The 27,598-nt window shown below is 39.2% G+C and overlaps 1 protein-coding gene across 2 annotated transcripts in view; it reads left to right on the forward strand.

Moving 5' to 3' along the window:
- Positions 1 to 27,598, forward strand: part of CARMIL1 (capping protein regulator and myosin 1 linker 1) — a 179,668-nt gene that overhangs the window by 68,949 nt on the left and 83,121 nt on the right. For both annotated transcript variants that reach the window (XM_020781586.3, XM_020781588.3), the window contains exons 3-12: positions 5,815 to 5,865; positions 8,911 to 8,970; positions 11,917 to 12,038; positions 14,255 to 14,352; positions 14,698 to 14,768; positions 14,942 to 15,015; positions 22,770 to 22,845; positions 24,519 to 24,607; positions 25,718 to 25,812; positions 27,312 to 27,398. In XM_020781586.3, the coding sequence (XP_020637245.3) occupies positions 5,815 to 5,865; positions 8,911 to 8,970; positions 11,917 to 12,038; positions 14,255 to 14,352; positions 14,698 to 14,768; positions 14,942 to 15,015; positions 22,770 to 22,845; positions 24,519 to 24,607; positions 25,718 to 25,812; positions 27,312 to 27,398 (823 nt within the window). The remainder of the gene's footprint in view (positions 1 to 5,814; positions 5,866 to 8,910; positions 8,971 to 11,916; positions 12,039 to 14,254; positions 14,353 to 14,697; positions 14,769 to 14,941; positions 15,016 to 22,769; positions 22,846 to 24,518; positions 24,608 to 25,717; positions 25,813 to 27,311; positions 27,399 to 27,598) is intronic.

Genomic DNA, 27,598 nt, shown 5'->3' on the forward strand with positions numbered 1-27,598 from the left:
ATAGAATAGGCCAGGGAATTACTGTGGAACATAAATTCTAGAATAAATGATACTGAAGCTTAAATGTGGAAGAATGCATTGTTCTCCATTGTAGAAATTTTACCACAGTTTCCAGAGTAGCTTACGCTTAGAGTGCCACAGGAATCAGATGTATAGGCATTTCCTCATTTACCACAAAGTAAATGGGAATTCGATGAAAGTGTGTCTGGAGGTATTGTTACCAATTTTGTTTCAGACTGTTAATGTCTGTGGGAAGCTCTCTGGAGGTCTCTTTAGTTGGCAGAGCAAACAGTGATGGTGTTCCTGTGGGCTTTTAAACAGACCTTATTGTTCTTTTATCGGGATCAGTAAAGCAAGCAGCTTAAGCTTAAACAAAGGTTACTAGGTTCATTTAGAAAAATGTTTGATAGAAAAGCCTGTTCTAACTTGCTAGAAGACCATGTTTCAAGGCCTGGCTACATGGCCCAGCGAGGAGAGGTTTAGCCCATTCTTGAGATGTTAACAACTTGAAGAGACTGAAAGGAGGCAGGAAGTGGTAAATCTTTAACTTTTTTGGAGGGGCAATAGCAGAGTGAGAGATAGTTAAGGGAAATAATAGTTAAAGCCTACTCTTACTTCCAGAATGCTGCTATTGGGCATCCATGAGGAGGGACACCAGAGAGGTGATGTTCTGGAAGATGGCCTTGGAGGTACAGCTTACAGGTTTCCCCGTTTGAGTTAGAAGCACAGCCAGCTGGATACAGAGAATGCTGCACATTTTGATGGAGGTGCTTTTTTAGTTGTGAACAGATCTGGAGAATTTGAAAGATAGGGGGGGGCGCATTGTGCCCTTTCCATTTGCTCTGATAAAGAAATGATATTAATTTCGCTGTAGAGAAATTGCCGAACAGTAGCTGCCTTGGACTGGAGTCTGTTGTGGTAAGGCCAACACGAGTTACATAGTATCTTAAAATTCCTGTTACATATAATTGTAGAGATGCTGTGAAACAGCATGCTTCCATATGAGTCTTATTTCAGGCTTACATCTGCACACTAACTGCAATGGTAAGTAACTCTTGTATTGCTTATGTTATTCAGGCTCTCATCTGGATGATCCCAGATGTTTTCAATGAAGTTCCACTCACTAGCTGAGAATGAAGACATAGGGTTACAGTCATTTGTTAATACTGCACAGGTAGCCTTGCTTAATTAGGGAAAGAGTATTACCAATGGCAGTAATATCGGCATGTTTTCTGTACTGATGAGACAAACTGGTACTGTTGTCCTGGCGGCAGATATGAAGGCAAATCCTTTGTCTAGACAAGGCCTTAGTGCATTCCATCTTGGCTATGTGCCAAGTAGAGATGGGCAGACATCAGCTCCATTATTTGAAATATAGACACAAATCAGAAACGAGACTTACTGTTATCAATGAAGAACAATAAGATAGGAACCAACAGAAAGAAATGTTGTGTGGTAAGGTGTGGGAATATAGTTAGTGTAGAAGTTCTTGCTGTTTTTGTAATTTAGAAAACCTGGGTTCATAACATGGTGTCAAGAGAGACGATAAAACAAGCTGTAAAAACACTTGGTTGAAATCATCAGAGAGGCAAAAATGTTGCTCCAAAATTCAATTCGGCTTTCCACCCTTTTTATTCAAGCTCTCACCAGCCTTGAAAACACAAGATAAATTATATGGAAAAGAGAAAATAAGTGAAATCATTTCATCAGGGATTCCTCATTGCTGATGATAGGAAAGGTTAAAAATGACACAGTTTATTTCTAGATATGTATAATCTAAAACACACATGCTGTTGTAATGAGATGGGCGTGTGTTAATGTAGAATAGGTGTAAGGAAAATAAGGGAAATAAATATAGGTAATGATCCTGTTCAGTTCCAGTGAATCTTATGTTTAGTGACTAGCAGGCCATATCTGCTCAGAGATAAGTCATACTGAGCACCACTGAGTTCAGTCCTAGTACAGTAATTGTGTATTGGATTTCAGTTAATAGCATTTAAAGTAGGTTTTAATAAGTGACTTAGTAAGCAGGAAAGCAGGTGCCCATTCAGAAAAGTTCTGTTTTGTCCATCTTGACTTAAAATGGAACATATTATGCTGGTTCTTCCCCAACCCCATTTTGCCCTGTGGTATTTAGTGGCACATAGCAAATTTCAACTAATCCAAAATGGATGCACTACTTTTGTTTAGAAGAAAAAAAATTAAGGAAAGTGTAGAGTGTGTAGAAATGAAAACAAGGAGTAATGAATTGGGAATTGTGGAGATGAATGTTTAATGTAGTTGTTGTATTGTAGTTAAATCTAATTTCCTGTGCTTTACGGTTTTATCAATACCATCTTCAGAAGGGATAAGTACATCTATTAACTTGGCAAAATGCTTTCCCTTGGCTGATTACTTTAATGCTGTGTTGTACTGAAATAATGTTGGTTTTAATGGCTGCATTTTCAGACTTTCTTTCAGGAGAGGAATGAAGTTGTTAGAAGTGTGCTTTTAATTTTCTCATTAATTGAAAATTTTAATTAGCCAGTCGATTTTGATTAATGTACAGTATATTTTGACGATCTGGCAAAGAATGGAATAGTTTATGGAATGGAGTGTATGCTGAACATAGTGCAAGTGCATTTCAGCACTACCATGGATTTTACCCTGTTTCCCCTAAAATAAGACGTAACCTCAAAATAAGCCCTAATATAATTTTTCAGGATGCTCGTAATATAAGCCGTACCCCCAAAATAAGCCCCAGTTAAGTGAAACCCCACCCTCCACCGTTGTGCAGCAACCAGAAGATGACATTACTGTATCTGAATAAATGTAGATGGTTGTACATGAAAAAAATAAAACATCCCATTAAAATAAGCCCTAATGCGTTTTTTGGAGCAAAAATTAATATAAGACCCTGTCTTCTTTTCAGGGAAACACAGTAATAATTATTATATCTTGTCCAGTCAATTCCAACTTATTGGGGCCTTTCCAGAGTTCTCTAGGTATAGAATACACAGAAATGATTTACCATTTCCTTCTTTGGGGGGGGCAGGACTGTGTTAAATTAAACGGAAATAAGAATACAGTAATGTACAGATAATAAAAACTGGAAATTTTGCTTTTGAAGCATTCAACACACTTCCAAGTCTGAGATAGAGAATTTTAGGTGGTTGTTTTTAAATATATATTTAATTTCCATACTATTTTAAAGCTATTTTTGCCTTATATGTGAAAAGCAGTTTGAAGTTTTATTTTGTGATGTTAAGCAGCTGTCTGACTGCTTTTTGACATTTGGTGTCATTTGTAAGATTGGCATTAATTAAATATGCCACTGTATATGTGTTTACAGTGTGATTTCACAAGTTACCCTCCAAATGCTCCTCTGAGAGCATGTAAGGCTGTTCCTTCATGAATTTCAGTCTCTTTGCTTTTGTTTTTGAACTATACAAAAAAGTCCTTAAAACCTTTAAAACTCAGATCGTTAAATCCTTAAAATTACCAAAAGATCTATCATTTTAAATTCTAGGTAACTATTAACTCTTTGGGATCTTGCTCATTATGCTATTAACCACTATAACTTTCTTTTAATTTGCTTTAATTAAATATTAATTTGCTTTAATTAAAGATTTAATTCCACAACCTCAGATGTTGCATCAAGCAGTAAGATTCACATTGTGTCCTTATTAAGCAGCATCAAATCTTGCAGGATATGAAGCAGCTTTCAGTCATGGAATTCAGAACAAGACATTTTTATAAATGTGATTATACTAGTGGTTCCCAACCGTTTTTCACTTGTGTACCCCTTAGCAGCTCATTTCCATAAATTGTACCATTTGTGTTAGAGGTTGGGGGTAGGGGGGCTCTCCACCCTCTGGTAGGATGCACAAGTGTGGGAGCAAAGGTATAAAATCCAAAGTAACTTCTGTTCTATACAAAATGCTGTTGATACACAAGGAGAAGACAACACAAGAACAGATGTTGCCTTGGAGCAAAAGCCAGTTGGCTGGGTTCTCATGCAGTGGGCACTGGACAGGGAGAGAAAGAAGAAACTTTCTCATTGCTCAGGATATAAATAAGCAACTTACATTATCCTGCCATTATGTTTTTTCACATACCTCTAAATGTTTGGTTTTACCTCTGGTGGTACACATACCGCAGGTTGGGAATCAGGAATCACTGCACTGCACTGTTCATAGTAGTGTACTCTAATGGACAGGTGAACAACAATTGTTGTGTTGGAGTTAGTACGATATAAGGAGGTCCCTGGGATTAGGAGGGGAGCGGTAATGATTTTCTGAGTAAAATAGCTGATGATTTAATTAAAGAGCATGTTGTGATGTTTCTGGAGATAGAAACCGTAGAACCAGTGGAGACAAGGCATTCCTAATATCTGAACAATGGTTAAAAGTTGGGAGTTGGGTCACATCCTGTCTTCCTGTTCTAGCTTAAGTTCTCCTTTCCTCTCCCATCATGATTACATGTTATATTCATACTAACATTAAACCATAGATACTGGCAACTGGGATTTAAAACAAAGTCCTTTAAAGCTGTGCTTAGGAGTGAATACAGATGGCAGCAAAGTGGCAGTTAATGTTGTTTCACATAAAACTGTTGTGTAATACAGGACAGTATAATTATGGATGGGACATTTTTGCTGTTTATCTCTTGAACTTGTAGAAGAGATGTGGTTTTTGTACAGTACTTTTTTGTTTTTGTTTTACTGTTTCATTTTTTTCTCCTTTTCTCTTACCTATGTTGTCTATGGAGATCTGACTTGTATATGAGTGGGCATGCTGGGAGAAATGCCTACAGTAATTAATTACAAAATATTTATCAGATAGGAGGCCTGGATGATACTAGCAGTTAGCTTTAGTAGGGGCTGTCTCATACCTGTCACCCTTAAATGGCTTTCACAATGACCACATACAACAATTGTAGAGCAAAGATGAAAATAGGTTTAGTACTGCAAAGATTTTCTAGTGTTCATATGAACTAATAAAAATGCCATTTCTGGATTCTTGACAGTATAAAAGGCTATTTTCATAGACCTGTCGAACTGAATAGTTTAATGAAAGACTGTGTGTTGATGTTGTTAGAGTCATTTGGGAGCTGTTCCAGCGTCAGCAGTTTATGCAACCCTGTGACAGTTGAATAATCCAGAGGATCATCCAGTGAATAGAAAGTAGGCATGCGGGTTAAATCACTTCATGATATGGTTTCCTCATAGCATTTCTATTCTAGGATAATATTTTTGATTGAATGTTAATTAAAATAGTTTGGATTTGTGATAATAGGACCCTCTCAGTAACTGCTGGAGATCGTGTCTGGTAGATCGTGCATATTGGGGAAGGGTGTGTGTGTGTGTAATGCTGTAGTAGGAAACGGAGACTGTTTGGCCAGTATTTTATAGAAGTTGGAAGCAAAAATAGATTTATGCTGTATCTCAAATATATGTTAAGAGGATTGGGGAAGGTTATTATACTGTATGGGATATCCATCCATTCTTCCTATGAGATCTTCCTATATCTCGTGCATTAATCATATGAACACGTGCACTGACAGTGTCAGGAACATGCAATCATATACAAAGTCCACACATTGTAGACCCATTGGTGCAGGCTTCCCTGCTACAGGTATTTATATCCAATGCATGGATGTTGGGGTGAAGTTAATATCCATGATAATCAGGAGAGGTCAGTAGCATCCCTATAATTCCACAGGGTAAACTTCACATTTTGCTTTTTGCTTTCTTTCTAAATAAAGGGTGCTATGATTGGTTTTGTGTATGTTGTAGTTAAACAATATTTTCAATTCCTGCTCTTTATTTTCTAGGTGCTAACATCATGCCGGGCCTTTCTGTTAACTTCCCGTATTCCTACCAAGGTAAAACTAATCTTCATTCCTGTTCTGTTTTCCCAACATTATTATAGCACTTCAGATTAATTTATTGGTCATGGTAATGAATTATGGAGGTTGAGGAGTATCTGAGAATAGTTTAATGGTATACATTTTATAAACAGTGCTTTACATTTACTTTTTTATCAGAGGGATTTTCCTTCCTGTTTGGGGATCTCTTAAATGCTGCAGTTGGAGCCAGTTTATATAATCCCTATTCCCTGGGATGGGGAGCAATTTGCTTGTTTGCATGGATTTACCTGAGGATACCGTCAAGTGCCCAACAGCCAATTTTAGCATTCCATCAATCTGTTTGGATCATTTGCATTGCAATAGTAAATTCTGAAATGCTAGCACTCATTAGGAGAGTGATGACAGCCATGTCTCCAAGGAGGATGTAAAAAATTCAGGCTGCTATGTTGATCCATATCAACAAGCCAGTACCTCTCAACCAGTTGCAGATTGTAATGGATTTTAAATGTTCATTCTACATGAAGGCATACTAAAATACATTAAATTACAACAGGGATAGCGTATAACAATAGATTGTTTTGAAGAATATTTGGAAGGTGGAAATATCCATCCTTTTGCCCCAGGCTAAAAAAGAGTGCACCCAACTCAGAACAGGGGAGCCTGTGGGGGTGGCAAATGACATCATCATTTCTACTAATCAAATAAGTACTTTGTACTTTGACAGTACAAACACCTGGCCTCACTATAAAACAGGTTACATGGTGAAGGAGTACAGTGGTGCCTCGCATAACGAGTGCACCGTACAACAACGAATTCGCATAGCGATCCCTTTTTTGGGATCGCTAATGCAAAAGCATACCGGCAGCCACAATGGACAAAATTCGCATTGCGAAGATCGGTAAGCGTTTTGCTTACCGATCTTCGCATTGCGATGTCGGGAAATCAGCTGATCGGTGGCTCCAAAATGGCCGCCGCGCGACCCAAAATGGCCGCGCCCTCGCTTACCGAGGGCGCGAAAATGGCTGCCGGATGGGGGAAACTTCGCTAAACGGTGAGTACAGAAGCCATTGGAACACATTAAACTAAGTTTAATGCGTTCCAATGGCATTTTGCGTCCCGTTTAGTGATGTTTCCCCATAGCGACGGTTAATCCGGAACGGATTAACCGTCGCTATGCGGGGCACCACTATATTTGGACATCTACTTGAAACCTATTTTAAACATAGATAAGTGCAAAACACACCCACACACAATGCTTATTTTAACATGAAAATATAGGTGGAGATCCATGTCCACTGATGAGACATGTGTTGGCTTGCCACTTGAACAAGAGGAGTAATTCACCTGTCACCAATTTAAGTAATTTTTTATTCTATGAAAATTTCAGGCAGGTCTAGAACAAAAGGCTTATTTTTTCTTTTGTCATAATGGACAACTTTGAGAGTTTTTGTTGTCGGATGACGAACCTACCCAAAGGATATTATTGAGTAACCATCCTCACTGGATTTTGGGGCTAGATTATTCTACAGAATTTAAGGGAGCCAATTGTGAAATGGGATATTTATTATATTTTATTTATGATATTTATGATTTAGGATATTTATGAGTTCATTCAGTTCATTTTATGTGGGACTACAGAGTGCTCATCTGGAGTCTTGGAGGTCCTGCTGCATGCTTCCAAACTCAATACCACATCAGGGCTTCTACCACTCGTAGCACAATAAGGGAGATTCATGGAAACCCGGCATAGAATTCATTACTGATGTCCTTCTCAATAGCGTGATTGATCTCTCCAAGCGCCAGTTCATTTCTGGGCTCTAGATTTTTTCAGAATTCATTAGGAATCTTAGTTGTATATGAAGCTCAAAAACAACAATGCTTTGTAGTTTACCGTATCCACATTTTAAAATCTCAATACATTAGTATCTTCTGTTGTTGTTGTTTTCCTGGAGGCTGCAAATGCATCTTGTGATTTGTCTAACACCATGTTTCACAGAGTAATTCAATTCTCAGTAGCAACTGGAAATGATTGTCTTGGCAGAAGAAAGTCTGCTTTTGTTATTTGTAGATGACCAATATGTATTTGGAGATAATTGTGCGCCTGACATGGACTCAAGCTAACATAATGAGCAGAGTTCCTCATGTTCACTTCTTTGTGGGGGGAAAGTTTAAGAACATTTACAAAAATAAAAACAGGAGGGAAACAAGGATTTATGATCAGAGTGTTAAAAAATCTATTTGGCACTTGAAAAATTGTATCAACTCTCATTTTATTCCATCTGAAGAAAGGTGAAGAAAAGGAAAGGGGCTGGGGAATAAATGAACCACACAGGAAAACATGTTTATCATGAGCTTGTTCTTAACCTCCCTGTAAGTAATCTATTTCATTATGCAAAATGGGACCTATAGAATAAGTTGTCTTGAAGATACTTCAGAAGCCTGCTTGACGAGCACATAGAATAGGCCAGCTATTTTGCTACTTCAGATATGTGTCAGATCACTTTCCAGAATCTACTTGTTCCATGAAGTCTTTGACATAGGAGTTTACGTCACATAGCCTTTGTAACTAAGGCCAAAAGCAGAGATAGCTCATAATTAGAAATAAAAGCACATTAATCTTTGAGAAACTGAGGTGGTCTTTCCAGGTATGTGAAATTCCAGAGGAATTCCGTGCTTCAGTCCTGAAGACCAGTCACCAAACACAACAAGCTTGTTTGCATAATCCTGAAGGAAAGAAAAGCTTGTGCTGTTAACATTCGAGATGTTTCCATTAGTTAAGAATTTCTCTCTCTTGCAGCCATGGGCTATCTCTACATTCTATTTCTGGCCTAAGCCTCTCTATGTTGAATTGAAATGGACCTTCTTTCCTAGTTACCTCATGCCTCCATCTCTCTCCTCTTCTCATTCCCTCCTGTGAATCTTTGAGAGTTGTAAGGTCGTCAAGGCAGGAGAGTGTACGTACTAATAAATAAATTAATGATAAAGAAATAACTAGTCAATGTTGGTTTTCTGTTTAATGGCTTAATGTTTGCTTAATATGTATTCTTTGTTGAATTACAGCTGGAACTAACTTTCAGCTACTTGGAAATCCAAGGGATCACCTGCAATAAACCAGGCCAGGTGAATATTTTAGTTATAAAAGGATTTAATACTGCTGCAATTCTATTTGAGACATATTCTATATACTCTGGGAGAAAGGTGGGATATATTCCTTAGAAATAAAAATAAATAAATAGCTCCCCACTGATATTCAATCCTCATTTAGATGAAACAAGTGAGAGATATGGAAGAATTATAATACCAATAGAATTTGAATTGTATTGACTGTGCCTTTTTATGTACTAGCAGGGTAAGATGCTAAACTGGGCAGAGAAAGAGGATTCACACAGATTTTTAAAATTAGATCTAGTTATAACTTTGGAACAGATACAAATCTATTGATTCATCATCTTCTTGTGTAGAAAGGAATGCTTCAAAAGATGAATTCATAACTAATCCCTGTGTAATTTTACTCATTCTTGGATCAGTAAGATAGGAATGCTGCTGCTAGTGAATAGTGAAAATCTTTAAGATCATTGGAGAGGAAGCAGGAATCTGGTCTGCTCTTTGCAGAGTTTTGTGCAGAAAAGTCTTTGTCCTTTTGTACTCCCACATATACTTGTCTTGAAAGCTTTACTCTCAAGGAAAAATATTGTTCAGCTGTGGCACCCAAATATATTTGGCCATTTAGCTCATGCTTTAGGATCCCACATGTTATTTCTCGCGTGTGTACTTGTATTTCCTCTCTGTCCTCCTGCTTCATGGCAGACCCTAGTGTGTCATTCAACCAAGCTGGGCTGATTGAGTTTTTGAAACCTGCATTTGCAGATTCTGCTTTATGTTATGGTTTCCAATTGTAGTTTACCAACATCATGTGGTTTTTCTCAGTTCAGGTATAGCTAGGTTTTTCCAAAGCGGGACGTCAGAGGGAAAATATAAAGGAAGCAATGAATGGTTCAGCATCCAAATAGCACTTTGGGTAGTGAGATAGGATTAGAGAATAGGATTAATTAGCGAAGAAAACAGACCCACGTGTTTTGGAACCAGAAGGTTCATTGCGAACATAGTCTTATACTGGGTGAGTACTAGCTCAGTTCTGACAACCATGACTGTCAACAACTCTTTAAGTTTTTAAACAAGAGTTCTTCCCAAGACACCAGAGGTTGAATTGGAAGCCTTTTGCATGCAAAAATAAAAAAATGTAATGTACCTCTGGGTTATTGCTTCTCCCCTTTCTGTTGACATTGGAGTGGATGCAGGCACTCTAATGTCAACAGAAAGGGGAGAAGCAATAACCCTGAGGATTCCTAGCATCTCCTCCCATTACCTGTTCGTCCATCTCCACAAGTGGGGAAATGTTAACAGCGATGGTCTCTATATATTTTGCTCTCCTAAGAAAGCAGATATATGCAGTTACAGGTTGCTGCCCCTTCCACCTCCCCATCTTCAGAGATGTTTGTTAATTTTTAAAGAGAAGCCTGTGAGATAGCAATGTTGGACTGATGTTTCCTCTTGCAGGGTTGGTAGGCTAGATAATAAGGTGGTAATAACTATGACCTGAATATTTATATGATCCAGCAAGAACAAGTTACAGATATCTATTACAGTATTGTAATTAATTATTTCCTGAGTTACTACATACAAGTTACTTGTAGTAACTGAAAAGAGTGAGGTTATTTCTTGTTATGTTGCAGTTACAAGGTTATATAGCTCAGTGGTCCCCAACCTTGGGCCTCCAGATGTTCTTGGACTTCAACTCCCAGAAATCTTGGCCAGCAGAGGTGGTGGTGAAGGCTTCTGGGAGTTGTAGTCCAAGAACATCTGGAGGCCCAAGGTTGGGGACCACTGATATAGCTACATGCAAGTTGTAGCTATATAAATTTATAATTGTAACATAACAAGAAATAACTTCACTCTTTTTGTGATGCAACTAACTTTTAACATTATTTTTATTGTTTTGGGATGTGACCTCAATAGTGAAGGGGGAGGAACATGGCTGAGTTGCTGGCTTATGTGGTGCCTCCTACTGTTGAATGAAAGACATGTTAAAACATTTTAAACAAGTATTATTTTGAAAGTAAGAGTTTTTTAAAAGAAACCAAATAATAACCTTTTTAGTTACTGTACTTTTGTGAAGTGTGAAGTTGAAAAGTTACTTTGAAGATTGTAACTGTGACAATAATGGGAAAAATAATCACAGAAGCACACCAAAATGTAACAAACTCTAAATCAGAGAATTGGGGTAAAGTTTAGTTTACACACTACGTAGGTAAGTCACTTGCAGCCAAAGTAAAATTATTACCTAGTGCTTGGAGGAACATGCTGTCCTCAGTTTGCAGTCCTGTCTATTTGAGGGGGCAGACTTGAAGCTATAACTAATGGTAACTACTACTGTACAAGCTCCACTCAATGCCAACAATTATATTGATACAATACTATTTAGGCATGCATAAATAAGAAGATTTGGGGCTTGCCAAGCAAATACAATTTATGCTGTCATAGGAAAAAATATTATTTAGGTTGTTGTTCAGGATCCTTTTACTGCATATTTACTAATTCTTAGTACAGTACTTAGTGATGGCTGAGGGGCTTTACACCGAGAGAGGTCCGGAAGGAAAGAATAAGAAACCGGGCCTTCTCGGCAGTGGCCCCTCAGTTGTGGAATACTTTACCAACGGAAATCCGCCTGGCTCCCTCGCTGGGTGTTTTTAAAAGCCATTTAAAAACTTGACTCTTTAGACAGGCTTTCCCTCTAGTCAATTAATTGATCTGTGCTTTTCAATTATCCCATCTTGCTAATGTATATATGTATCAGTTAGTAGGTTTTTTATAATGTATTATTATGTATGTTATTTTATTATATTTTATCACCTATATAAGCTGCCCCGAGTAGACTTTGTCTAGAGGGGCAGGGTATAAGTCCAAATAAAGTAAAAAAGTAAAAGTACTAAAGTGATATTAGTTGAAAATCTCTTTTATAAAAGTTTTAAAATATGTTGTCTAAATTTTCCTAACTTTGTTATGCAGTTGATTGTAGAAACTGAAAAATGCAACATTTCTATGAAGTTGACTTCATCTGAAGATGTACATGAAGTGTTGGCACATATTGGAACGTGCCTTAGGAGGATATTCCCTGGTGTTTCTCCAGTGTAGGTACTCACTGGGAAAATCGTGGCATGTTTGATACCAAATTATCTGGTCTCCCTCTCTTACCTCTGCTGCTTTTGTGTGTGTGTGTGTGTGTGTGTGTGTGTGTGTGTGATATTCATTTGTGTGTGTCTAAGTGTGGAATACTGTGATGGTCTTTACCACCCATCTATATACCTTTTGAGAAGCATATTTGAATTGTGTTTATCAAGTTCAGGGGCGTGGAATGGCTTTCAGTGCATGGTGCATTGGGAGATCTATTGCATCCAGCAATAGATCTTCTGGCACAGAACCAACTGAGGACTTCTGTGATCCAAAAAATATAACATTTCCAAGTTGTGTGTTGTCATAGCCAAGGGGTCTGAAGTCACCGTTTTTGGTTTGCAAGCCCTGAGCAGGGCTGAAATGACAGGACCTTTAGGAAGTTAATAATTTGTAAAATCGCCGTAAGTCAGAAGCAAATTGATGCCAGATAACAACAGAGAACTAACCTAGTTAGTTCGGGGGAATCCAATAGAAGATATGGTTTGAAATAGGTTTCTGATTTTGATTTGGGTGTCATAGCAAACCATGGTTGTTGCGTACCAGAAAGTGGAAGGTAGGATCATTCAATATGAAAGGAAAATTGTTCACAACCCCACACCATGTTCTTGGCTATCAAATTATAGTACGGCCATGTTATCTTAATTGGACAGATATGTAGAGCTGCATTAGCAATTTTCATGGCTCAAACTATGATTCTGTTGAGGCAGAAAAAAGTGATTGTTCTGTGGTGTTTGAATTTAACTATTTGGAAAAGTCTTTCGCCATTATACTTTTCCCATTGTCTTTCACTGTTGCTTAATGTTGTTGCCACTGATGGTTGTGGGGTGCCTCGGCAATAGCTCCATTGGTTCCAGGTTTCTAGTATAATCAGTAACTATCTTTATTGGAGCAAATGTATGGTTACAGTGTTGGGGTCTCTAGGTCCTTCTTTGGAGTTCCTTGGGGGTTGAATTATCTGCACTAAACCCCTAGGTAATGTTATTTCAAGAGGGCCCCTAGTTAACCTCACTGTGGCCCCCAGCAGTCCCAGCATGGAGAAATGGAAGGGGATGATGTGTCTGGGTTCTGGCTGCAGTCCCTTCAAGGTTGGTCAGTACCATCACATTATAGGTACCCAGGCAGCCTTTGCTGCTGCTCCTGGAGCTGCCTCTGCCACTTGCAGAAGTGTTGGCACTTGCGATGTCACTGGTAGAACTGCATCAAGGTGGTTGCAGCTGCTGTGGGCAACTGGCAAGGATGCCGAGGTGCTCTTGGTAGCAGTGGTCTCTGGGGCAACCTGCACAGGGACCCTTCTACGGTCCCTTTCTCAGCCAACTAGAATGGGTTCAGGGGTTTCTTGCCAGCTGTGTACCACTTCCACAGAAGCACAAAATGGGGGGGGGGGGGTTCTTAAGCTTCCACTCAGGTTTCCTTCTGGCCCAAGGTTTCTGCACCTTCTTCTGCCTCTCCTGAAGCTCCATCCCTCCTCCTTTATTCCCTCCACCACTTCCTCTGTCATCCTTTGCAGGTGCTTCCTTTCCACCCTTCCCGCTGCCTTCCAGGGACCCGAGAGCCAGTGGCTCTCCCAAGGCTGCAAGCCCAGGGCAGACAGTTTGCTTGGGACACTGGCGGTGACCTTCTTACAGTCATTCGCCTCATTTTGTTTCTCATATTGGGCTATTTTGGTTCTGATTCCTCCTTCTGTTCATGTTTCTTAGACTTTTCATTGTTTATCCCTGAAACCATGACAAGATTTCTGTTTTTGGTTTCTAGGTGTATTAAGAATACACCAAAAATGCATGCTTTTGGCATTTAATCCTGAGGCTAGGGAGCTGGCTTGCATGACATTTTATCATATAATTATGTATAGCTAAGTATTAAACAGCTGGCTGGATAGTTTAGTGAGCTTGAGCACCTAACTGCAGTGCCAAGGGTTGGGAGTTCAGTTCCCCACTGTGCATTTAAAAAAGAGCCAGCTGTGTGGCCTTGGGCAAGCTGCTTAGTTCCAGAGTGCCTCAGAAGGAGGAAACGGTAAACTACTTCTGTGTACTACTGTATGTACCTAGAAAACCCTACAAAGCCATCGCCATTAACCAGAATTGCCTTCATGGCATTTAATTAATGAATTAGGAAACAGTAAGTTACGCTTCAGCATGTGATCAAATTTAAATGTATGTTTTCCTCTTGAATCCAGGAGGATAATGAAAAAAGTAATTATGGAACCCCCAGAAAGGCTGGCTAATCTCCAGGCCCTGTGGGATGGCCAAACGGTGGCAGAATTAGGACCATGTGGTGAGTGTGTATGCATGTTCAGATTGTAATTTGTGGAAGAGCCTGTATTGGAACCTTCATTCTGTTTTTAGTAGAGGTTTGGCTTTTTGTGTGTGTGAAGGTGTAATTAACTCTAAGGTATAGTTAGAATGGAAAGGCCATTTTTACTGGTGTGGGAAGATGCTATTTTTATGCTGCACCGTACCCTGCTGTCTATAGAACAGGCAAACATAATTTAGGCTCAGTTGGTTTCGTATTGTGCCTGGAGTGCCATGTATGTGTTCAGAAGAGATGAAAATAAACTGTATCTCTACGATAAATGCACTTATTTTTTGTAAATGGTTTGTATTGCTTTTTTATTTCTAGGAGGTTTTTCTCAAATGTATGCATGTGTTTGTGACTGGCTTGGGTTTCCGTATAGAGAAGAAGTTCAGTGGGTGAGTACAGAGTTGCATTGGTGTCATGTATCTTCAGCAAGCTATACAAAGAAAGAGGAGGGGGTGGGGAACCAAATAAAACCCCAGGCTAAAACCAAAATCTCCATTTTACCATTCTCAGAATTAGTGTTACAAAATGAAGCCACTCCCATTGTGTTTTTTTTTTTGACCAGGACGTTGATACCATTTATCTAACTCAAGATACCAGGGAATTGAATTTACAAGACTTTAGCCATCTTGACCACAGGTAAGCACAAATTATTCTAGATCTGAAGTATAATATAGAAACACAGCTAACTTGCAGACTCTTCTTTCTCTACTCGTATTTGTTGCTGTTTTCCTACTCACTTATTATTTTGTGCACCGATTCATTTTTCTTTTTTTTCAAATGTAAAAAAATGCATCTAACTTGTGATGCTGCTGTGAGAGTACTGGCGTGCCAGCATAATCTTTTATTCTGCAGTGTTGTTCTTTTGTAATTACTGATTTACAGCCATCCTGAATACATATTTGCCTGCAGTTATAGAGAGCAATCACACCCTGACGCACACATATGTATTTTTGGGAAGGAATATTAGGGAAAGAAAATGTTCCTTCTGATGGTAACACTTCATACTCATTGAAAGGATAGTCAGCTGCAGCTCTTCAGTTTTTTAACCACAGCTCCTGTAATTCCTCAGCATTGGCTATGCTGGCTAGAGCTGGTGGGGGTTGCAATTCAACCATTTTGGAGGGCCATTCACACCCTCACCCACAATTTATGGGATACCAGTTGGAGAAGGGACTTTTCTCTCTCTCTCTTTCAGCAGAGTTTGTGGTAGGCAATTGTCAGAAACAGGAGCTAAGGGCTCCCATGGGTGAGTAGAACAGCTGCAGAAACCATTTTAGTTCCTGGCCATATGTATGAATTGTGCTTTAGTCAGTTCTCTTTGTTAGAACAGAATGAATCCTATAGCAACTTGCTCTACTGGTAGAAAAGAATGAAATAGAAATTAGATATTGAGATGTATGTGCTAGAAGGTAATTAAAAATCACACAGCATTGCATTTCAAATACTGGCAGAAAACATTCACTTTTTCTAAGTCCAGGAGCCAGTGGAATAATAAAGCCATATTAGTTTGAAACCCCTGGACAAAACTACTTCTTGTTTCTCGATCTTGGGAGAGGGTTTTTACAGAGAGACTTGTTAGTGAAACTGAAGTGGCTTACAGAAATATTACAACAGAGTTTCAGCATACCACTTCAGAGGACAAACTGATTATTTTAAGGGCTGTATTGACTACAGGGCTGTATTATTTTAAGGGCTGTATTGACTACAGAGAAGTTAATGTCATCAGGTTGTGGTTGTTGTGGGTTTTTCAGGCTCTTTGGCCGTGTTCTGAAGGTTGTTCTTCCTAAAGTTTTGCCAGTCTCTGTGACAGCACCAGTCGGAGGTCAGTTTTGCGTATGAACATGACATCTAAGAACGGGAGTTGGCCCTCTATTTCTACATGGAGCATTTCAAAAAACTTGCCCTGGCTTTGGCACCCCTCACACGCACAGTCTGGTTCCAATATGTGGATGACACCTTCGCAGTTTGGAACCATGGTGAAGAAAAATTGGAAGAATTTCTAAACCATCTCAACAGCATCCACCCAAATATACAATTCACTATGAAAAAAGAAATAGAGGGCCAACTCCCGTTCTTAGATGTCATGGTCATACGCAAAACTGACCTCCAACTGGGACACAAGGTCTACAGAAAACCCACCCACACAGACCGGTACCTACACAAAAACTCCAACCACCACCCACGGCAAAAAGAGGCATAATCAAAACACTGGTAGATCGTGCAAATTGGAACTGTGAAGCTCAGTTTCTCAGCACTGAACTCAACCACCTGAATTGGGCCCTACAGGCAAATGGCTACTCCAAAAATGAAATCACAAGAGCCATCAAACCAAGAAAACAACACCAAACTGAAGAAGAAAAACAACCACCCACAAATAAAGTATTTCTGCCATACATCAAAGAGGTCACGGACCACATGGGGAAATTTTGGAAAAAACACAACCTACAAATGGTATTCAAGCCACAAAAATACAACAAATGTTACAGTCAGCAACGGACAGAAGGGACCCCCTCACCACTGCAGGAGTATACCGGATACCTTGCAGTTGTGGCCAAGTATACATTGGAACCACAAAACAAAGCATCCACACCAGAATCAAAGAACATGAGAGACACTGCAGACTAAAATTACCAGAAAAATCTGCAGTAGCTGAACATGCCCTAAAACAAGCTGGACATGAACTTCTATTTCAAAATACCGAAATACTAGACAACACCAGCAATCATTACATCAGACTGCACAGGGAAGCCATTGAAATCCACAAGCACCAGCAGAACTTCAACAGAAAAGAGGAAAGTTTGAAACTCAACAAAACTTGGCTTCCAGCTCTGAAAAATACAGTGGGGTCTCTACTTAAGAACTTAATCCGTATTGGAAGGTGGTTCTCAAGTTGAAAAGTTCTTATGTTGAATCTGCATTTCCCATAGAAATGCATTGAAAACCATTTAATCCGTATCTGCTCTTTTCCGTCCATAGAAACTACAGTGGAACCTCTACTTAAGAACTTAATCCGTTTTGGAATGGTGTTCTTAAGTTGAAACGTTCTTAAGTTGAAGCAAAATTTCCCATAGGAATGGACTGAAAACCAATTAATCCGTTCTGGCTGTTTTTTTGTTATGTAGAGGTGCGTTCGTACATTGAAGCATTAGTTCCCATAGGAACTAATGCAAAGCTGGTTAATACGTACTCTACCACTAGGGGGAGAATTTTTTTTTAACCTAAGATGACCTAAGGTTAAAAAAAGAGCAGGAAAGGTTTTTTTTCGTGTTCTTATCTTGGATTTCTGTTCTCAAGTAGAAGCAAAATTTAGCAAATGGAGCTGTTCTTAAGTTGGATTGTTCTTAAGTAGGGACATTCTTAAGTAGAGACCCCACTGTACAGCGTGCAAAAGGTCAACGACCCCTACCCAGCCACAAGGACCGGGGATCACTACACACAAAAGACCAGCTAATGACACCCATCAATCACAGTGACAGATAATCCCTTATCCTTATCACAACAATAAACCCACAACAAGACACACTAATCGCCCATCTCCTGAATAGGACAAAAGCCTATCTCACAGCCATAAATACTCCAGTCCCAAGCCAACTACACAAGAGCACAGAGTGCTGTCTTCTGAAGATGCCGGCCACAGAGACTGGCGAAACGTTAGGAAGAACAACCTTCAGAACACGGCCAAAGAGCCTGAAAAACCCACAACAACCATTAGATCCCGGCCGTGAAAGTCATCAGGTTGTGTTGGTGTTCTGAATGTACATGCACATATTCATCAATACATGAGCAAATGATTGTGTGCATAAACATAAACAAGTGAGTGATTCTATATCTTCTTTGAAATTCTATGTCTTTTGGACCAAAAGAGAGGTATTTAGGGAATTATTACACTGTGGAAATTATCTTGTAGTGTTAGGAGTATCCATATTTGTGGCGTGGAAGCAAGTGCTCCTGCAAAGAATAAGTCAGAGATATTAAATAACCTATGCAATTTCTACAAGCAGGACTCAATTGCTGGACCCAGAGTGCTGACAAAGTCCACTATGCCTGATTCATTTCTTGGTCCCTACGCATAGCACAGTTGTATATGAGAAGCTGCTGTTTTAAATTTCCCACAGTGCTTCAGAACCACTGAATGTAATGTGGCTCCAAGACATTCTTTTTCAAATTGTTCTGTGTTCTTTTGGCCTTTGTGATTAACAGTTTATCTCTTATAAAAGACTCCCTAGAAGAATTGCCTAAATGGCTAACCCTAGCACTATGTATGAAAGCAACAAAAGAACAAACAGTATCTGCTAATCTTTTTTGGGAGGGGGGAATATATATTAAATTGGCATTCACATTAAATTCCCCCCCCCCAATTTAATTTAACTGGCTGCTTTGTCAGTGGATTTAAGTGATTTTAGAAAGGAACGAACAACTGCAGACGTGGCTTGTTTGGGAGTGGTGTGCCATAATTAAAAGTAAAATTGTGGATACATAGGGAAATGTGTCATATCTTAAAGATTAAATACTTGTTTCAACCTGCAGACGACTGTATATGGAAGAAAATGGCGTCTTATCATTTTGTTTTAAAAGGAAGAGGCAGTGTAAATTAAAATATTCAGGGAAGAACATTCCTGAAATGATACCCTTTACTTCTGGACTAGAAATAGGATATTTGTACTCATTCATGGGATCCACAGCCCCACCTCCCCAAACTGGCCCATCCATTTATGGGTCACCATGCAATGTGCGTGGCAGCATCCTGCTTGTCGGGCCAATCTCTGACAAAGCCCAGCTGCCGATTCTCCGTCTCTCTGCTCTTCTGGTCACTCCAGCTAGGGTGCGGGAAGACAGGTCTCCCCACTCAGCTGCTCAGCGACTAGAAGAGCAGGAAGGCAGAGAAGCAGTTGGGCTTTGTCAGAGATTGGCCCAACGAGCAGGATGCCAGCTTCACATGCTGTGTGGCGACCCATAAGTGGATAGGTCAGTTTGGGGAGGCGGGACTGGGTATCCTGACCACCTGGGCGTAGGATATTCATGTTTGTTCACAAATACGAATATCCTGTCTCTCTTCTGGACATCAATATATCTCAGATATGAGGCACTTATACCATTTTCAAGTGAGACTTGCATTTAGATAAGTTTTGGGGAAGTAAATCGCCAAGGAATCAAGATATGCATGTGAGGACACACATACAAAACACCACATGTTGTTATAGAGATATTTTCTTCAGTTTTCACGGTTTATCCAGACAGGATTAATTCCTATACTTTGAACTGACAAAATCAGATCCACTTCCACAGTGTTCTGCCACCTTCAGTATTTAGTTGCAGTGGTATGCAGGGCACGATGCCAACATCAAACGTTAGAGCTTTGCAATAGTAATACAATATTAAATGCAGTCACTTTGTGTGGTGTTTATACATGCTTTATAAATCCCTTGGTCCCCTTGCTCTTCCACAGGAGAATAAACTTATAAAGCAAGATACAAAGAAGTGGGCCTTTGAGATCAGATTTCTCAATTTCCTTCAAGTGCCACATAGCTGTCTTTGCAACTGAAGGGATGTCTTAGATAAGGCCTGAGTATCTGCTGTTCAGGGACGTAGTGGCGCTGAGGGACCTGGTGGCGCTGAGGGACATGGTGACGCTGTGAGCTAAACCACAGAAGCCTGTGCTGCAGGGTCAGAAGACCAAGCAGTTGTAAGATCGAATCCACGCGACGAAGTGAGCACCTGTCACTTGTCCCAGCTCCCGCCAACCTAGCGGTTCGAAAGCATGCAAATGCAAGTAGATAAATAGGGACCACCTCGGTGGGAAGGTAACAGCGTTCCGTGTCTAAGTCGCACTGGCCATGTGACCACAGACAATTGTCTTCGGACAAAACGCTGGCTCTATGGCTTGGAAACGGGGATGAGCACCACCCCCTAGAGTCGAACATGACTGGACAAAAATTGTCAAGGGGAACTTTTACCTTTACCTGCTGTTCAGAGACGTGTATGCAATCACACATCTGTGGAAGATGTCTTCATGTGTGCCTGGAGGAGTGCTGAGACACAACTAGTTCCACACATCCCAGTCATAATAGTCTAGTTTACGTGCTCGAATGAGGCTTTATAATGGCTTTGGATGATTATGCTCCACATTTCTTTTCATTTACAAACTCAGACTGTAGAGGGAAAGAAATCAGAGCACACAACTTGTTTGCAGTAGTCAAACTATGCCTTGGCTTTTATGCCTGAAGTCAGCTAAAGCAGCAGTCCCCAACCTTTTTGGGGCCACGGACCAGTTGGGGTGGCGGGCTCTGTGCACAGGGAGGGCACCCCCGCGCTTGTGGAGCGGATATTGCGCTTGTGTGCAAGCACAACATGCCCCCTGTGCAAGCACAATACTCCACCCTGCGAGCACGGTGCCCCCCAGCGCAACACACCCACCAGGCAGGCGGGAGGACAGAGATCCATCTCCACAGCCCAGTTCTGAGAAGCCCACAGACTGGCACTGGGCCACAAACCGGTGGTTGGGGACCCCTGAGCTAAAGTATATCCTGCTACCATTTGTACATGCTTAGTATTTTGTTTGAGACAATATTAGACATTTTCTAGTAGAAATGTGAGGGTGATGGGTCTGGGGAAAAAAGATTAACACTTGGGAGAAAAACAATGGTACTAAAATATATTTTAGAGTAAATGCTTTACAAAAATGTACTTGCATGATTCCAGAATTTTAAATGTATTTATTTGGTGTGTCTGCCAGACTGAATGGTGTGGGAATGCTTACACAATTTTGCTGTCACTATCATGCACTTAATAGTGTTCTACTGTTTTAATGGAGAAGCTGGAAAAGGGACAGCATATCAGATTGAAGAAGCTAAGATTAAAGGAAAGAAAATCACCCTAGGATTTTACAAGTAAAATCCCCTTTACAATTAGAAGCGAGATTGTGTGGAAAATTGTATTATCTTTTCATGTACTGCAGTATCCTTAGAGTATAAGGTAACTCTGTAAAAGAGAATGGAGGTATTGGCCAGATTCATTCAGTCACAGGATTATGTTAAGAGATCTGACTGCCTAAAACCCTTTTTACTCAATTATGATTACTGTGGAGATTAAATGTGACACAACCTGATTAAAAAATAAATTGTAGTTCAGTAGCTGAAATTACTTCTTAAGCTTATTTTTAATGAGTATATGGTGACTGAACAGTGCTTGCATTTTTCCTTTTTAGTAGTGAATTTAAAAAGCTTTCTAAAATTGTCACTATGGGCTGAAATCCTGCTGCTTAGTGTAGTGAATTTGCACTAGAGTAGATCCTTTGAATCAATGGGGAATTTGTGAGTCAGTGCCTTCATACGTTCCCATGACTCAAATGGCCCTTTCCAAGTTGTTACTGTGATCATGTAAGTTGCAGCTAGAGTAGACCCATTTGATTCAGTGGATTTATAGAGATGCTGACTCACCATATCCCTGTTGATTCACTGTGTAATTTATTTATTGTCAAGGATAATTTCCAGGCCTGAGCAGAACAAGGTATATTAATGAGCAGCCATGATGAACAGGTGTGCAGTAATGCATGAGTCATGATGACTCATGAGTGCTGACTCATACATGATGTAATGTCTAATGTGATTGGCCACAGGCAGATGTACATAAGTATATATGTGTGAACCTGTACAGTAGATGTATCTTCCTGCTCTGTGATGAATGCTATCCTGTTATGTTGCCAGACTGAACCGCTGTATATATCCTTTAAATATATGATTGGTGTTGGGAGAAGCTGCCTGCGTGTGTGATTTATTTGGACCACCTGGACTGGACAGGACTGGACATTACTCTGCTGATTCTACTGAATTTCTGCGATTTTGCGCTAACATTTATTTTATTTATTTGTTTGTTATACTTCTATACTGCTCCATTTAGTATTGATCAATACTCTGGGCAGTTTACATCTATAGTAACATAAACATAAAATAAATCACAGATAATATCTTAAGAAATAAACCACACATATACACAAATAGTAAGGATAATCATCTAATAAATCACCAATTTATTCGTGCTAAGGAATAGGATTTCAGCCCATATGTATTTCTGATACTTGGCTCAAAATAACAATGTATTAGCAAAAAGTTCTGTAAAAAAGCCATTCAGACACTTTAGAAAAACTTGTGTACTTGACTGTCAGTAAGAATGATCAAGAAGAGAAACTATTAATTTCAGTGAGAGATGATAGTAGATAGTTCAAAACTGGAAAAATGTTTCCACTTTTTAATTAATCTGCATATTGTGAAGCCCATTAATTTAGCTGTTTTTAGTTTGTCAAAATACTAATATATTTTATTAAGCAGATCCTCTCTTTCAAATCAGTTATACCCTGCAATATTTGTTCACTATTTGGTACTTTTTCCCCATAGGGACTTAATACCTATTGTGGCTGCCCTGGAATACAATCAGTGGTTTACAAAACTTTCTTCCAAGGACCTAAAGTTAGTAAGTATTAGGGCAATGGATGAACGATTCATGATTTTAAGAGCTTACATTTGTTGAATTCATGACTATTTTAATTGTGCTAAGTAAAAAAGGAGATGTATCACTAGGACATTTTAGCGATATCTTTGCTGCAAAACTGAAAGCAGCAGGTTTTAATGTACAAAGTTCACTTGCAAAAACTGATGAACCGCCTCATATTTATCTAAGTCATATAATTTCAGATTATGAAGTGGGGCATCCCTTTTTTAAGCTTCTGGAAGTTATCTAGCACTTTTGAGAGAAAGATCCTTTTTAAAAATGGACATTTGCAAAGTTAATGCTCTCTATGGAAGTGACTAATATGGAATTATTTCTGAGAAGTATTATTTAAAGGATTTTGTGATGAAAACTGATTTTGCCTGGGGGAAAAAACATGAAGTTCTGTGTTTGATTTAAATGCAGTGAGCACACTCAGCAGATGGGGAATCAAATTAAATTTTAGCAAATTAATAATATGAAAAAAAAACTTTATTCTGTCTAATTTATTCTTGCCATTGGTACAATAGTTGCAAGAATTATTCTCATATATGATTATGAAAGTATGTCTGATGCTGTTACGGCACAAAAGGGACAGTGGCTCACCGTGTTTGCTAACCTTACCTTTCTGTTCATCATTTCATGATCTTAAATGGTTTTTAAGTCTTTATTGTGAACTGTTCCTTTGTCACATGGGCTGTATAGATGCCAGCAAAGGTTTGTGTAGTGGTCATTCCAGAACAGCATTATGGTGATTTCTGAGTGATTCACTGCATGGATGTAGGCATGCTTGCTGTTGCATCCAAAATGTTCCACAGTCTATGCCAGGCTTGTCCATCCTGCGGCCCGAGGGCCGCACGTGGCCCAGGTCGGCTCATAATGTGGCCCAGTGCAATTTATTATTTTTAAAGAAATTCCAAAGTTTCAAGTTACACTGCTGGCACTTGTGGCTGGAATGCGGCTGGGGCACATCACAACAGTGGGAGGGGGGGAGAGGGAAGGAAGGAAGGAGTGGGAGGGGAGGGGAGAGGGGGGCTGTGTGACTGCATTGCACCATCCCCGTCAATAGGTGGACCCCCTCCTGGCCCCATAATGCTGCCGGAGTCAAAGCTGACAGCCTCTGCTGTCTGAGATCGCAGCTGCCGGTAAGCGCGTTTGGAGTGGGGCTGCGGAGGACGGCTAGGGCTGCCCCCCCATGCGGCCCAAACCAAATGTATGTGCGGCCCAAACCAAATTTTCATCTTCTATTGTGGCCCAGGGAAGGTGAAAGGTTGGACACCTCTGGTCTATGCCATCTTGTAGGAGTCTGACTCTAATGCAAAGATACATGATAATTCAGTTGTAAAATATTACAGCTCCACCATAACAAAGTGTTTTGATAGCCATCCTTATATGAAGACAGGCTATTATTAACTTCATTTTAAGATTAGCTAGAACTCTCTTGGGGATTTACACTGCAATTACATGCATTGGAGTAGGTAATCCCCACTCATTGAATGAGTTACTGTTCACTTTCCTGTCATGAAACTTGGCATTTGGCTAGGAATATAAGCAGCAACTCACCCCCATGATTTGTACAATTACAGTTATGGTAACATAAATCTTCAATTGTATATTTTCTATGACATTTAATATTACACCATTGTTTGTCACAATAGTCCACTGACATTTGCGAGCAGATCCTGAGAGTGGTGAGCAGATCCAATAAATTGGAAGAATTAGTACTGGAGAATGCTGGTCTTAGAACGTAAGTCATTGTTTCTTTAAAAGCAAGAGGATTTTAGCAAAGTCCAGTAGTATCAGAAGAGGCTGTAAACCTGCAATTGCAATTCTGAACTAGCTCTGTTCACCTCAGTAAGGCTTACTTCTGAATACAAATGTAGGGATGTGCTGTGAATTGCTGAAAAGGATTTGATCCAAACATAAGTCATACTTTGAATAGACACGTTGAAATCAGTGGGACTTAAAAGTACTTCAGTTTTGCTAAATCTGCATCCAAGACTGTGCATTTAACTCAATTTATATTTAAAATTTCAATCTTGGAAGTTTGTGTGTGTTAACATACACATGTAAATAAATATAATATAATATAATATAATATAATATAATATAATATAATATAATATAATAAAGCTATTAAAAAGAAATATTAAGGGGAGAGAAAACAATTGAGACTAAGAAGTTATATTGCATTGCCATGTTGTGAAGACAGGCCTGACTTTGTGAATGTATTCTTGTTTTGCATCAGGTACTCTACCTCACAGTGGGTCACATACAGAACAAAAATACCATTAGCGCACGAGTGATTATATCACAGCATCTGTAAGCAGTCACTAAAAATAAAAGCTGGGCAGAAAATCCTGTTGCTTGTTTACACTTGCATAAGTGCAATTGCATAAATCGTGATGGCAGATTGCCACTTATTAACAAAGTGCTGGTTATGTTTCTGGACACAGAAGCACGATCAGCACTTCATTAATGAATGGCAATTCACCACTGAGGCTCACACAGTTTGCCTTATGTAAGCATAAATTGGCAGTAAGATTCTGGCCGTTATGACTCCCCAGTGCTTTCCTAGGAATCTGGCCATATGCCTTCCTCTTGCATACATGCCTCTCTACATGACTCGTGTAGCACCCACACAGGGAAGAATAACTTGAAGGACAAAACAGGGAACATCACAATTCATGTGCAAAGCCACCTGTAAAAAAGAAATTATATATGGATGAAGTGTGCCTATACCTTTCTCAGTTCTGTTTGTACTTTTCAAGCAAGCACTTTGTATTAACTTCCTCAATATATTGTGATGCAGAAGATAAAAAAAATCCTCTTTTGTTTCTTCTATTTTTCCTTAAAGAGATTTTGCACAGAAACTGGCCAATGCTCTATCCCATAATCCCAACTCAGGACTTCATACAGTTAATCTTGCCAGCAACCCCTTAGAGGACAGAGGTACCTTAACATTTCTATTTTTTTTTCTTGTTACAAGTCTAAGTGGATTAAAGTGATTTCACACAGCTTTTGTCTGTATAATTACAGCCTCATATAATTGTTTTGTAAATGTCTTTTGTTTATGGAGTTTTAGAACTCTTCCTTTTCTAGCACAGAATCATTTTCTCTTAGCTTAAACTATAAATAAATCCATGTTTAATGGATATGAGCACCATATATTTAATGAAGCATAATTTATTTCAGTTTTGTAGAAATGACTAGTCTTCAGATGAAAACAGATAGTTTGAAGTGGAGCAGAAGAAAATGGCCACAAATACTGTACTGTATTTTTAGAAATCTCTTAAATGATTGTAATATTAGCTCTAGATAAAGAACTTTTCCAATTTCTGTTATGTGAGATTTTGCATGAATGTGTTTATGCTTTGTAATATAAGCAGAAATATTGCTGTAGATATGAACAAAAGAGGAAGTGCTTCTTGTCATCTGTGTAATAACCATCCAGAGCAGCCATTCAGTTTACTAGTAATGAATTAGAAGCTTATCACTATTTGCCACTACACTGAATCGTGTTTAAATCCTTCGGATTAAGTTTAAGTCATAGGCAGTATCACTCAAATGACTGAGGAGGCCCAAAGTCTGTTCATCATCTGCTTTTCTCTTCCTTCCTTAAATTTAAATATTTAAAACTTCTTCTGCATGCATTTAAGAATTTTCATGCGTTTTTGTACATATTTCACAAGCAGGTATGCATTAGTATTTGTTTACGTACAGAAAAACATGAGTGTTAAATAGATGGGTTCTTCCTTCTGTGGGAATAGGCTCAAGGATGTACAATCAGTGGCTCCACTCCCTTCAAAGGAATGATGGTCTCTTAATGTGGAATACTTGCCATTCCAGTCAAATGTGCTTAGTCATGTCCTGAAGGCATGTCTATACTGCAGATCGATCAGGTTTACACCAATTTAGCATCTTATTATTTTTTTTACAAAGCAGATTGAGAATTTTTTAATCATTGTGCTGTGACTGCTTCATTGAAGATCATTGAAGACCTGTGTATAGTCTTACAGTTCCCAGAGTTACTACAGAATGATTATTATAATTATTTAAGTTTTCGGTGTAGATAATGCAATGAATAAACAGTTTTGTAAAATATGTGACAAACCTGACTTGCAAGAGTTCAGACGGTGTCTATGTTTGAGCAGTTCTGGGATGGGATAAGAATGAAGTGGAGTGGGTGGGGGAAATGGCCTTATTAGTTTCTCCCCTAACAAATCAGCTTCAAATCTTGTGCCCCTTTGAAAACTAAAGTATCTTCTTTAGCACAAGCTTTTGTAGATGGGATGTAATCCATAAAACCCTGCCTCAAATTTTTGTCTTTGAATTGGCACAGGAAACATTAGATCACACTAACAGTTGATATGGAAATTAATAGCATTGACAGTATAAACACGTCCGTTTCTTTGTTTTGTGAAGATTTGTTGTTTTTGTTCTTTTTACAGGTATATCCTCTCTAAGTATTCAGTTTGCCAAATTGCCAAAGGGGCTGACACAATTGAACTTATCAAAAACCTCACTTTCACCTAAAGGTATGTTTCATTATTGTTATTCACTATGTCGTATGATTGTTTCCTTTCAATCTTTGTCTTCTAAGTGCAGTTTTACAAACATACTCAAGGTAGGTAGCAGACAAGCAGACTGCATCTTGCATCACAACACTACCATTTAAAAAATGCACACTGTGCTCTAGTCTGGCACAGATCTGTAGGAACATGCAGTTATCTTTAGG

The sequence above is a fragment of the Pogona vitticeps genome, chromosome 4 (assembly GCF_051106095.1).
Source record: "Pogona vitticeps strain Pit_001003342236 chromosome 4, PviZW2.1, whole genome shotgun sequence".
Classification (NCBI taxonomy): Eukaryota; Metazoa; Chordata; class Lepidosauria; order Squamata; family Agamidae; genus Pogona; species Pogona vitticeps.